This window comes from Girardinichthys multiradiatus, chromosome 14 (assembly GCF_021462225.1).
Source record: "Girardinichthys multiradiatus isolate DD_20200921_A chromosome 14, DD_fGirMul_XY1, whole genome shotgun sequence".
In the NCBI taxonomy this organism is placed as follows: Eukaryota; Metazoa; Chordata; class Actinopteri; order Cyprinodontiformes; family Goodeidae; genus Girardinichthys; species Girardinichthys multiradiatus.
Window position 1 is genome coordinate 33,560,981 of NC_061807.1, and position 13,737 is coordinate 33,574,717.

Sequence of the window (13,737 nt, forward strand, 5' to 3'; positions counted from 1 at the left end):
GCTGTTTCGGGTTCAAAAGTGGCTTGACCTGGGGAATGCGGCACCTGTAACCCATTTCCTGCACACACCTGTGCACGGTGGCTCTGGATGTTTCTACTCCAGACTCAGTCCACTGCTTCCGCAGGTCCCCCAAGGTCTGGAATCGGCCCTTCTCCACAATCTTCCTCAAGGTCCGGTCACCTCTTCTCGTTGTGCAGCGTTTTCTGCCACACTTTTTCCGTCCCACAGACTTCCCACTGAGGTGCCTTGATACAGCACTCTGGGAACAGCCTATTCGTTCAGAAATGTCTTTCTGTGTCTTACCCTCTTGCTTGAGGGTGTCAATAGTGGCCTTCTGGACAGCAGTCAGGTCGGCAGTCTTACCCATGATTGGGGTTTTGAGTGATGAACCAGGCTGGTAGTTTTAAAGGCCTCAGGAATCTTTTGCAGGTGTTTAGAGTTAACTCGTTGATTCAGATGATTAGGTTCATAGCTCATTTAGAGACCCTTTTAATGATATGCTAATTTTGTGAGATAGGAATTTTGGGTTTTCATGAGCTGTATGCCAAAATCATCCGTATTAAGACAATAAAAGACCTGAAATATTTCAGTTAGTGTGCAATGAATCTAAAATATATGAATGTTAAATTTTCATCATGACATTATGGACAATAATGAACTTTATCACAATATGCTAATATTTTGAGAAGGACCTGTATGTTTACAGAATACCAGCTACTCTAATCAAGCTATACCTGTTCTCAGACCAGTTATAGTGTTTTTTTAAGTACATGATGTTATGGCCTCTAGCATGGTTGATTATTTATTCATTTATATGTCCATCCATGTTCAATGGGGGACATAAAGATGTCAAAACGTTTCAGGAATCTCTCTGCAAATGCAAAGGTGATAAGCCTGAAAACTGGGAAGAACAGTATTTATTTTGTATTTCTGTACACATCCTACCCAATGATCTTACTAATGGTGGAGGTTGCTGCGTGCAAGAATGAATTAGATTCAAAATTTGATTCTGAATTTAGTAAGTATTTTGATTTTCTGAGGATATCACACAAGAAGCAGTTTGCTTGTTACTTTAAAATACATCCACAGTTGTGCAAAGCCTTTACATTTCATAATCCTAGTATTTGTACATTTTTGAAAAAATTATAAAAATAAAAAAAACCAAGTTGTTTATTGTTATTTGGATTTTTCAAAAATAGAAATAATTATAGTAACCCTAAGTGACCTAAAAAAGGAAAGGTTTATTCTGTTTTAATGAATGACAATAAAGAAAAAAAGATTGCGTGTATCTTAATACTTCGTATGTAAAGTATATTGTTTCAGCTGTATATTAGGTGTAAGTAGAGGCCATGCAGCGGCTGGCATGCAGAACTGAGATGGAGAGTATTAAAATTCGGATTACATAACAAACAACATATGTACATAAATGCAGTAAGTTCTATAATCTCACAAATTTTGTCCTTCATTTGCTCATGTTTGAATGAGCTGTTAAAAAAGTCCTCATTAATGTTTTACACCACTGTTCCAAAGGCTGCTTAGAAAGACGTTCATTGCTGTCATGCTTCATTGTTTTATGCATTGTATGTGTTCCAAAGTTGTCCACCCTTCCCTTTTCCAGCAAGATGGTTTGGAATGGTAACCCTTGAAGGAGGGAAATCAGGAAGCAACTTGTATTTTTCAAACTAGAAGTGAAGCACATCAAATTCTAGCTTCTGGTCTTACAATTTTGTTGAAAACATCCCCTTGAACTTGATTATTTGTTTGGAACACCAAAGCTTGCCCAATTTTCCCTTTATGCTCCTCCTCCTTTTATCGCCCTTAGTCATACTACCGTCTCGGAGCTCGACCCTTTTCCAGTGAAAAAGTCCCAGAAGTTGGCAGCCGGTGAAGATTTGCCCTCTTCCTGCTGCATCTGCCTCACCCAGATGCTGTTCTCGGTCGAGCCGCTCAGACTGGAGCAGCTTCCTCTGCTGCCGGCACTGCCACTGCCTAGAGTGAAGCTCATCGCAGGACCCGGCGCACCACGGCGGTTCTGTGGTTCGCCGTCCTGGCTGTGCAATCTGGACAAGGGGGAAGGCTGGGACAGGCTAAGCAGGTTGTGGTGGGAGTGGAACTGTCGCATGTGGCGTATGGACTTGGCAGAGCGGCCCTCACCTGCAGAAGCAAAAGGAGGAATGGGATTAAAACCTGCACTTTAGGTAATACCCGCTTTTCTTCGGCATCAGCTGGTAAAGCGTCCTGCGCACCTCTTGAACCTTTTCACCTTTTGTCACTTTACAAAAACAGGTGGTCATGTTTTATTGGAAATAATGATGTGAAAGGAAGGTGACGCATGACTTTCCAAACTATTTTAATACTAATCTCAAATGTAAGACACACACATTTGTATACTTTGTAGAACCACCTTTCGCTGCAGTTACAGCTGCAACAATAAGTGCAACGTGTTACCAGCTTTGCACATCTGGAGGCTGGCATTTTTGTCTGTTCTTCTATGCAAAATAGCTAAACATCAATTTTCAAGTCTTGTCACCGATTCTCAATTGACTTTAAGTCTGGACTTTGACTGGGCCATTCTAACAGATGAATATTATTGAATTAAATCAGTCCATTATGTCTCTGGCTATATTTTTAGGGCCATCATCCTGCTGGAAGATCAACCTCCACCTCAGACTGAAGTCTTTTGCAACCTCCAACAAGTTCTATTGGTTTATAATGTAGGTTTTAAACCATTCCCACATCATGATGCTGCTACCACCGTATTCCATGGTAGGGATGATGTTTTCAGGGTAAAGTGCAATGTTGTTTTGTTTTTTTTTCCACACATTGCTTTGCGTTCAGGACAGAAATGTGACTTTAGATCTCATCTGACTAGAGGATTTTCTTCCACATGTTTCCTCTATCTCCTACATGGCTTGTGGCAAACTGAAACTGGATTTCTACTATTTTTCTTTTAAAATTGCTCTTTTCTCGCTATTTTTCCATAAATGCCAGATTTTGTTGAATGGACAACAAATATTTGAACTGTGGATATATTCTCCCACCTTAGCTAGGTATCTCTGCAGCTCCTCCAGAGTCAGAGTACGTATCTCCTCTCATTACGGCCCTCCTTTCCTTTCAGACTAAAGTGGGTTGAATTATAATGCATGCTACGTGTTTCAGATTTTAATGTGTAATAAAAAGTTTAAAAACGTTGAATTTTCCTTCTACTTCACAGATATGCACTACTTTGAGTTGTTCTTTCACATAAAATCCTAATAAAACACATTCATCAAAATGTGAAAACGTCCAAGGGGTGAGAAAGCTTTTGAAAGATACTGTATATAGAAAAAATGGCTGAAAGCCTGCTGCACTAACCACCTTTCTGACTTGCCACCTAGTAAAGCCAGATGGTGCTGTTGCCTCATTTATATTAACAGTGTATTGTGACACAGAAGATTTGATCAGATGCAGGAGAACCACAGCATTGTTTCACTCCTAAAATCACCCAAGAGTTTAGAGACACTTTAATTTTTTGTTTTCAGGTCCAACACAACAATATCCAAAAAGGGCAAAAAAATAAGAACACTTTAAATATCCATCTAATAGGTTTGTCAGTAGTTAGTTTTAGGTTGTATGGTTCATGTCAGGAAATCTCCTGTGCAATATTCCAAAAATCCACGAATAAACAATTTGTGCAACTTTTAAATTAATCAGTCAGCTACTGATCAAAATCAGCCAGTGTTTCTTTGACTGGCTCTAATTACAACTCAGATTATTTTCGGCCATTTGTTAAATGCATCAAAACTAAAAACCCATCCATGAACAACATGTTCTATGTTGCATTTTGGAGAAATCACCTAAAAGTGAGAAACATATGCTCAGATGCATGAATAGAAATTATCTTGAAATTACCTAATTTTCTGATGGATTCAAAACTACAACCTCCATCAAGAAACCCGCAACACACGTTAAACCACCTTTCATCCCTATAATATAATTTCATATACTAGCATTGGACATCAGACACCTGAAACCCTATTATTCCAGTTATCAGCAGTCACCTTGACCCGAAACAACAGAACAAAATAAGAGGGCTTTGTTATGCTTGTGACTGGGAATACATACAGTAATATGAAATAATCACACCATATCAGTTGCAAACCAGATTAGAGAATTCCCCCACCACTGATATGATGTTATCTAGGTTTATCCTTCAACGGGGCTGCATGTGCTGTGTCAGATCAGGTAGACCTGCTAATCAACCAACAATAAGGCTCTGGTTACATCGGTAAATGTTTCATAGTTACATGATCACATTGAGTCTTCTGCGTCTGCATTAAACAGTACTAGATAAAATTTTCCTCCAAAGTTTGAGAATAATTGGAAAACATAACTTAAATTTAGAAACAACTTAATTTTTACTTGATTACATTATTTTAAGAAACTTATGTCACAAACATTTGCCATTACACTGTCTGAAAACTGTTGCGTATCTACATGTGTCACCACTTTTGTGAATGAGCAGGGCTCAACCCCTTCAAGGCTTTTGATATGAATGCGCCTGGAACCACCACTAGGCCAAGGTAGGCTATGTATACCACTAATACCTGTTGATTCAGATTTCACACGTCAGGGTATATATTGAAAGTACTTTGTCGCCATCTGGTGGTCAGAGTCATGCTCAGTTATGCATAAGTTAGATAATTTGCATTGTAAAATTAGAAACTGAAAAGTTTATATTCTGTTTGACAGCAAAAACACAATGACTATTTTAATTTAATTATAAATAAATTCATGCATTACGGGGTTAATATGTTGACCTGGTGACTGAGTTGAGCAGATTAGCTGACCAGGCAATAAAGGCCAGAAAGAGGCATCATAAGCCCTTCCCTTTATGACCACCACCAGTCTGTGACACACTTTGCCACCTATGTTTTGTTACGTTTTATCGGTTCAGACGAGACTTACCCATAGTCCTGTTTTCGGTTAATGTTAATGTTAGTTTTAGTTCAATGGTCACTGAAGCAGATGCTCGGCTGGTCTGTAGCTTTTTCCCCCCAATGGTTCCTCTCTATTTGCTGTATTATTTTTAAAAAAGGCTTCTTTTGTAGCCACTTTGCTAATCTTCATATTTGTCGTTTGACTGATTTTTAACTGCTGAATTGTAACATGTTTGAGGGCTCGTCCACAATCGGAACTCCAATTTTTCGGAGCCAGAGCAAGAATCATTATCCCTGATATTTTGCACAAGGGTGCAACATAAATGCTATTAAATGTTAAAAACTCAATTAAATTATAAATAAAACCAGTACCGTATCTGCCTTCTGGACGGTTCCTGCTCTGGTTTAGTTTGAGGACATTCAGGAAGACCTCACTGGTTAGGCTGCTTTCGCCACCGCTCCCATCTGGGGGGAAAAGCGGCGATGGGGGCTCAAGAGGAGACAAACTTCCACTCGAGGCCCCCACGGAGTCCAGCGAAGCCCCTGTGTCCCGACGACCCCCTGATTCACTGCTGCCCTCTACTGTCAGGTGGCTACCGCTGTAAAGAAGACGAAACGGACACACTGCTGATTAGTACAAGTCAGAAAAGGTTTGGGATGAACCTCACAGTACATCTGAGGAGACTTACCTGAGTTTCCTCCGTAGGAGATAGTCGATGACGTCTGGATCAGTCTGGATCAGACTCATCAGGACCTCCTGCTGAAGCTCTGCAGACACCTGGAGAAACAAAAACATCCAGTCTGCTTTTATTCTTTAACCATACAACAGGAGAGTGAACCGAACACATTGGGGTGCAACAAAGACAAAAAAAAAAAAAAACTGATTATAGGTGTACTTCTTATACCGTGAAGAGCCTCCTGTAGTTCTGTATGAGCACCAAAGTAATACTGATGATCACAGTGCTGTCCTCGATACCCATCGTTTGAGGACTCACGTCTCCTCCTCGTTCCCTCTGAAGCAGGTTCGGCCCGAAGATCACGGCCAGGTTAGCGGCCGTCATCTTGTTACCAGGTATCTGCAGGTAGGAGGAGCAGGAGGAAGCAATGGACGTAAAGTCAGAAAGGAAAGTACGAGATAGAATAGATAAAATGTCCTTTTTTTGTCTTTTCTGCGGGGCTGCATGGTGGCACAGTTGGTAGCACTGTTGCCTTGCAGCAAGAAGGTCCTAGGTTCAATTGCCATCCGGGGGTCTTTCTGCATGGAGTTTGCATGTTCTCGTGCATGAGTGGGTTCTCACCGGGTACTCCGGCTTCCTCCCACAGTCCAAAGACATGCCTGTTAGGTTATTTGGTCTCTCTAAATTGCCCTTAGGTGTATGAATGAGTGTGTGCATGGTTGTTTGTGTGTTGCCCTGCGATGGACTGGCGATCTGTCCAGGGTGTACCCTGCCTCTCGCCCATAGACTGCTGGAGATAGGCACCAGCTCCCCCGCGACCCACTATGGAATAAGCAGTAGAAAATGACTGACTGTCTTTTCTGCAAAGATTAAAGCTTAGTAGGCCAACAGATGCTCTGATTTCATTCTTTAAAAGACCATTCCTCCATTTTCACACGTCCTTTTCATATGGTCACTGATTATACTTCAAACTTCTGTTAGCCTGAATTCGATTTAGATTTTTTGACACAACCAGATGACCTAATTTGTGAGGCGCATCAGAAATGTCTTGCTGCACCTACCTCCTCATCATTGGTTCCTATGGCGTCCTGGGCGTAGCTCTGCACGGTCTGTAACATGGACAGGAGGCGCAGCAGCGTGTCGCAGTTGCAGGGAGGGAGCAGATAAAGGAGGTGCTGGAGGTACTGCAGCTGGTCTGCTCCTCTCAGCACTGCATGAAGCACAGAGACAAACAGGAGGTTTGTGAGTTTGATCCAGTGTCACCCGCTGCACCACAATGTTGCTGCAACCGCCACGCTTCAAAAACTCGTTTTCTTTATAACTGCAGGTGTACAACTCAGTACATTATCTTTCAGAACTATTTATACCCTTTGAACTTTAAAAAAAATAAATACATTGAATGGGATTTTAAATGAGCAACACAAAGTAATTCCTGATTGTTAAGGGTACGATGCAAATTACATATTACAGATTAATCTGTAAATTAAAGTGTTTGTTCAAAATGAAAGCAGGTATCTGTTCACATACGGTTAGAGTGCATAAAGGCGGGGTAAAGCTCCCGGGGCAGCAGAGGGTCAGGCATGTCCCTCAGGAACTCTTTGAGCAGGGCTGCCACATCGTGCACGCTGTGCTCCTCATCCAGCTGGACGTCCACCCCAATGTCGAAGTCTTCATGCAACTATGGGAGCAAACGCACAAACCCAAGGCAAGATTACAAATATATCAACAAATAAAAACACAAAAGAAATAAAGCTCATCAATAGAAAAAAAGCCAGTAATGGGTGGCCTTCAGCTGGGGTTATACACGGGCCACCTTTCTCTCATGGATATGATTTCTAAATAACAGGATATCTCACTTCATCAGTTTCAAGATTATTTTTATTTTTGCAGCATCCAGTTTAGAGTGACAGGAAACAGTGGAGGGGGACGACTGTTGCTGCAAGGAGCAGTGCTCCGGTGCTTTATGGGGTTTTTTCTGGGTCACTACAACTTTACATTGATCGTCTTGACCTTATTTCAGGCCCACTGCAGACCACAGAATCTGCTGTACAACAACAACCAAGGGTATGGAAGTAGATGGAAGGTACTCCTTCAAAGATAAAATATAGGAATATTTGGAAAAAGCTAAAATCTTTCAAATAAATAAACTCTTAGTTGATTGATGAAACTGTCCATCCATCCATCCATCCATCCATCCAGACCAAGATCACAGAACAAGACAACAGGAACAAAGACTATGTATGATTAATTTTAAGAAATTAAGATGGCTAGCATTGTAAACCTATTTGTCATGTGTTAAAGTTCTGCCTATTATTGAAATAGAAATTAGGCTCCTCTCTAATTTAAGTTGTGTTTGGATGTAGTTTTGTTAGCTTGACTTTTCCTTTCAGTTATGTTTTCTTTCTAGGGGACGGTAAAAGTTTGAAGTGGTCCCAGCCGTCTGAATTAAAAAGTGGCTTTATATGATTTACCCCCTGCTGAGTATTTGTTCCTTTTGATTTGCAAGTTGATTCTTTGTGTTTTGATTAGGCAAACTGTATTGATGATTAATTAAAATTTTAAAAGGAAGCAACTTCATTGGTTTCATGCTGAACTGTTGCCACTTATCAACTCCAGTCGGTGTTGTTGGTAAAAACATGCCAAACAGGAATATGATGTTGCAATGCCACAAATATTACATGTGAAATTTTGAGCATAATGCTATTCTAGTCTTGAGCCTTGAAGCTTGAAAACTACAACCCACATTTTTTTTTTCCTCCATACCCAAAAGGCTTTTGTTGACCTCCGGTCTTAATAAATGCTACTATCAGAATATGGAATTTTTATTGTCTCGTTCTACTATTATTTTTCTAAACCAAGAAATATATAGAAGACATATTTTTTAATGTAATATTTAATTCAACTTTATTCATTAAAAAATAAAAAACATAAGTCCTCACCTGTCTAACTCTTTTCTTAGAGCTCCCGACTCGGAAGATGCCAACAGTCTGGAGACCTTTGGACAAAACTTAACTTTGTTAAAAGTAAAAACTGTGAACATTTACTGCGGGTGGTTTGTATGAAAGGGACTGCTAGATAGCCAAACAGAACAAGTCTCACCATAGGTCTCGATGTGGCTGCAGCACCTCTCCACCACTCGAGGCACCTGTCTGTAGATGGGGTTGAGGCTCAGCTTGCTTCTCCCTTCGGACGGTGATTTCTTTAACTCCAGTTCAGCTGGGTGGGAGAGCTGCAGCGCTTCCAACAGGCGAGACTGACTCTCTACGAGGTCAGAGATGCAGTCCACTGACAGACCACCCTGTAGGGCACAAACACAAGCTTCAGGTCATCAGATCCACAAATACTATTGGGTTTATAAACTCTTTTTTTACATAAATATCTATACAGTGAATGTAAAATTAATATATTTATCTGGAAAAGTGAGTATCCAGTGTTTTATACTGGCGTAGAGTATTTGAGTGAAATAAATTTGCTTTTCCCACAAAGGGACAATATTTTGTATATTATATTATATTGCATGTTATCACATTGTTTTGTCTTTTTTTACATTGCACCTGCTTATCTCATATAATACCAAATTGTACCATATTGTATAGCATCATTTCATATTCCATGGTACCATATTATATTGCATTGTAATGCACTGTATGACACAGTATTATATCCCTCCATTGCAACCCATCACACATTCAATTATATAACACCGCGTTGTATCATATCATTTATGTTATATTATATTATGTCATATTGCCTTGCATCAGTTCATGTGATAGAGTTGTAAATAAAACTGTGGGCATAGCTTCAAGTCAAAGTTTAGAGCATTTATGCTGTGTAGAATGAATGCATCATTCAGATTTAGAGGTCTAATATTTGTGTAAGGAACTTAGACTATTAAACAGCATAGAAAAAATACTAAAGAGCTAAATTTGGTTGAATAAAAGAAACCAGTTTGACTTTCTAAAAGGAAGAGAGAGAGAAAAAGAAAAGAATAAGAAAGATTGCGTGACACTGTAAGAGACAGTAAAAGTAACTTTTAAGACAAGTCAACTTGCTTCAAAACGAAAGGAGCTTTAATAGGTTTTCCATGATGGCCTCAAATGTTCTGGTGGGACTTCAAGAGTCTGAGGTATTTCCTGAGAGACAAACAGTGGCAACAACCAGCAAAATACCGTGGCTCATAAAACCGAAGATATTTGTGCCATCTGAAATGTGTTAAATGCACACGTTTGCAATGTTTGTGGATGATGTAAAAAAACGCCCATGTTTGTCAATGTTAAATGAGAAACAGATTATGATTAGAAATGTACACAGTGTGTGTCAAAAACAGATCCTGTTTTGATAGCAGGACTATCTTAATTGACTTCAATGAGACCAAAACCACATCAGCAACTTTATACCAACAAGCGGCTTAGATACCTCTTCACTTCCTTATGCATTTTCCAAATTTGCTCATTATTCTTTTTAACTTAGCCGTCATATTTTAAAGCTTGAGCTCTTTGTTTTATTTACTGTCTTTAACTACTTGAAATGTCTTGATACACAGCAAAAACAAAACAACAGTCCAAAGAGTGTTGTTTTTCATCGTGTCAGTAGTAGTAAAAGTGAACTCAATATGGAAAAAATGTATTGTTTTGAAAGTCAAAGCTGATAAACCTGCATACAAGATCGTGCTAGCAAGGCAGCACAGTTAGGTTCCACAGTTAGTTAGAAAAGTAGAAAAATATTAAACTCCCATTAGCTTTGTTTTAAAGGTTGTGCATATACACAAACATACATACAATAATATGAAATAATTACACAGTATCTGGTATCTGAAAACTTGTACTGTGCAGTGAGTTTGTTTGATGTCATCAACAGCTGCAAACATTTGATTGGCAAATAATGTTATTTCCACTCTGCCTTGTTTTTGTTGGACAAATTTTGTTTTTTACTTGTAAGTGTATGTAAACCCTCCATGATTAAGGCTCACCCTTTATTTTTCTTCATGCTGATCTGAAACCAGTTGTTTTGTTAAGCTTATAATGACTGCCATTACAGTCACAGAGGACAGTAATTGCATGAACCAGCAATCAATGTAGCTTTTAGGAGCCTATCAGGGAGGTTACACACAGACCTACTGACTACAAGCATTTTGAAGAAATAAAACCACAATTTGAAATGCTTGTTTTATAATGTTTTTTAAAGAAAAGACAATGCATGCACAAAGGTCAACCCACAACTAGTCTTTACGTTTCAGAGTGAAAGCATGGTTCAAAATACAGGATTTGTTTTTTCTTTTTCTGAAAAAACAAAAATGATTTAATGGTTTAACCATTTTGGAATTCTAAATATCCACTGACCTTTATCAGAGTTTTTAACTTAAATCAGAGAAGTTACACAATACACATACAGGCATGCAGGAAGTTAATTTAAAATGCCATTTTCAAACATTTTGAAATCCATCATTCTGCAGAGAGAAAGATTATTCAGAAATGCAGAACATTTAAGACAACCACAATTTTTAAACAACTACTATTCTTAAACTAATATGGCAAAGTAGATTTTGAGAGCAATGTCCTGTGGACAGATATGACAAAAGTAGGGATGTTTAGCCATAACACACAGAATGTTCTGGAGATAATGAAATACAGCTCATCTGGAAAACCACCTGCTGGCAACTGTCAGGCACAGTGGTGTAGGGGTGATGATGGGGGCTTTTTTTGCAGGACCTGTGCACCTTGTCACAATTGAGTCAAGCATGAACTTATTCTAGAATCAAATTCAAGGCCATCTGTCTATCAGCTGAAGCCTGTGTGAGTTACAACAACATTTATTTTCCCGCTGGGATTAATAAAGTATTTTTAAATTTCATTTGAATTGAACTGAATTGAATTAAAACTGGGACAGTTATCTTGGGAAGATACTTTCAAAGATCTTAGTGTAGTGTTTTCTGCATACCTCAGTACTAAAGAAGGGGGTTGATGTTGAAGCATTTAAGTCATAAGAAAGTTAGCCACATTGCTGAATACAGCAGCGCTACATTATAACCAGTGGAGCTTCTGTCACTGGTTCCAGGACAGCCTCTCCTTTATTCACTGCTATCAGGTCACATAGAATCTGGTTACTGCTTGAAGACAATATCATATATCTTCACCAGCAGATCATGAGGGGATGGTATTTTCATCTCTTTAAGATTTTGTAATGTCTGGATTCATACTGTGGCAAGTTGACGACAGTAGCCTTACAGCAATGATGACCTTGTGCCCTTGTTGTTTCTACCACAAGAACCAGATGATTAACACAGCATTACATTTCATTGCCAATAATGGTAGTAGCAGAACCTTAAAGTTCAGGATTGTAGTGCTGATTGTTTCCTGAACAGTGTTTCCTTTACATCAGTTTTCAGGTTTGTGAAATGTTTGTGTTTGAACAAGAACAAGATCCAGACTTCAATCAGCTTGAGAGATTGCAAAGAGCTTAAGCTCCAGTATTAAAATGAGCTCTAGTGTGAATGAGGGGAATTTACACTTTACCACACAACCCTAAACACCTACAATCTGCAAAAATATGTAATATTACTGGGTCTTTGTGATTTCAGCTAAATTGAAGGTCCATATGCACACCTTCTCTGTTGCTGAAGTTTAAAAAATCCATCTCACCCTTCTTTGTCCTCTGCTGGTGTTATCCAGAAATGTGGGTGACATTGGTTTGCTCTGGGTGTCAAAAACCGGCGCTGGAGCCACTGAGTTGGCAGACGGTGAGCCTGGGCCTGTAATAGATGAAGAGCTCCCCAGAGGTTTGTTCCCATTGAAGAACTGCCTCTTCTCAGCCCTGAAGCGCAAGATGCTGGCCTCCAGGTCCAGACAGTCACGCCTGCTCTCCTTCAGGGCATCCTGACGCCGCTTGTACGCCTGGTCGTTGGCAATCGCCTGGGAGAGTGGAATGCCAAATGCATTGGGGGCATTTTCTGGGGAAGACAGTAAGGAGTTATTCCAGGAGACAGAAACTAACAGGAAAGACAACAACTCACGATTCATTCAGTAAAATGTATTTTTGAGCTCTATGAGCTTTATGAGACCAGTCAATCTAACTGGTCATGTTTTTAGATTGCGGGAGAAGGCTGGAGTACCCCGAAGACAACCCAAACATAAACATAAAAAAACCCTCAAAGTAATTGTAATATTTGAACAAGTTGATTGCTAATAAAAAGAAATAAATTACTGGCAGCTGTTGGAAATTCTAAAAATGTGTTTCAGTTAGAATTTTTTGTTAAAGATTTAGGCAGTGCAGCACTATAAGTAACCAGAGAAGAATAAGCAGACTCCATCTTCTCACTCACATTAAGAGAAGTGTGAAGCAGCACATGATAGTCTGAATGAAAACACACGGGCCGCCAAATGACGCACATGTGCACTAACGGCCGGTAAACAGGTCGCACAGCTAAGATGGACTGGAAGGAGGCCACGTAAAGTCCTTAAAGATATGGGATTGACTGAGCCTTAAATAACTTCAGCGACTTCTGCACTCAGCAGTTTGGCTGCAGGAATTGTAAGACCAATAAATAAAGAAAGCAACAAAGAATTTTAAATTAATACACATTTTATTTCTATTTAATGTTCATGCAAAATGCCATGTTATGTTCACATAAGGCCACAGTGAGTAAGTGCAATTTTAATGGCCTTTATTTGTCTACAGTTTTGGCAGGTTTTCTTTTTTTTTTTTTTTTAAATAAAACAGTAACATTTCAAGCAAAGCTCAAACAAAGTTCATTTTATCCTTTTATATTTAGCAAAACCTTCAAATGTTGCAGCACCTTCATCTGTAACCAGTTTTCAGTTTTAATTTTAACTCTCAATGACTCAGCTTTCCAGCCTCCAAGCCCTGTTTTCTGTGTAATGCTGTGTAAGTTTGTGCTGATCTGACTGATCCCAACCCTCCTCCACATGTGCCCTGATCAGGTGCCACAGACGCAGATAAGCTCCTTGTTCTGCTGGCAAACTGCCTGAAAGAACGAGCCCGTTGCCCAGGAACATGCTAATTTACACTGCAGATAAGAAGTTAACTTGCAGTGCAGTGAAAAAGTATTTACCCCATTGCAGAAATTCTTGCTACCGGAGAAAATACAACAAGCAGAGGAAAAGGCTTTACACCAACCTGGACCA

At 39.5% G+C, this 13,737-nt stretch overlaps 1 protein-coding gene across 3 annotated transcripts in view; it reads right to left on the reverse strand.

The window, feature by feature from the left end:
* Positions 1-600: 600 nt before the first annotated feature.
* The window catches only part of arhgap36 (Rho GTPase activating protein 36), a 90,225-nt gene continuing 77,088 nt past the window's right edge, over positions 601-13,737 (reverse strand). For all 3 annotated transcript variants that reach the window (XM_047385508.1, XM_047385510.1, XM_047385509.1), the window contains exons 4-12: positions 12,235-12,542; positions 8,696-8,894; positions 8,536-8,591; positions 7,124-7,274; positions 6,658-6,806; positions 5,825-5,995; positions 5,609-5,697; positions 5,292-5,518; positions 601-2,154 (exon numbers count right to left, since the gene is read on the reverse strand). In XM_047385508.1, coding sequence (XP_047241464.1) covers positions 1,823-2,154; positions 5,292-5,518; positions 5,609-5,697; positions 5,825-5,995; positions 6,658-6,806; positions 7,124-7,274; positions 8,536-8,591; positions 8,696-8,894; positions 12,235-12,542 — 1,682 coding nt within the window. In that variant the 3' untranslated portion in view covers positions 601-1,822. The remainder of the gene's footprint in view (positions 2,155-5,291; positions 5,519-5,608; positions 5,698-5,824; positions 5,996-6,657; positions 6,807-7,123; positions 7,275-8,535; positions 8,592-8,695; positions 8,895-12,234; positions 12,543-13,737) is intronic.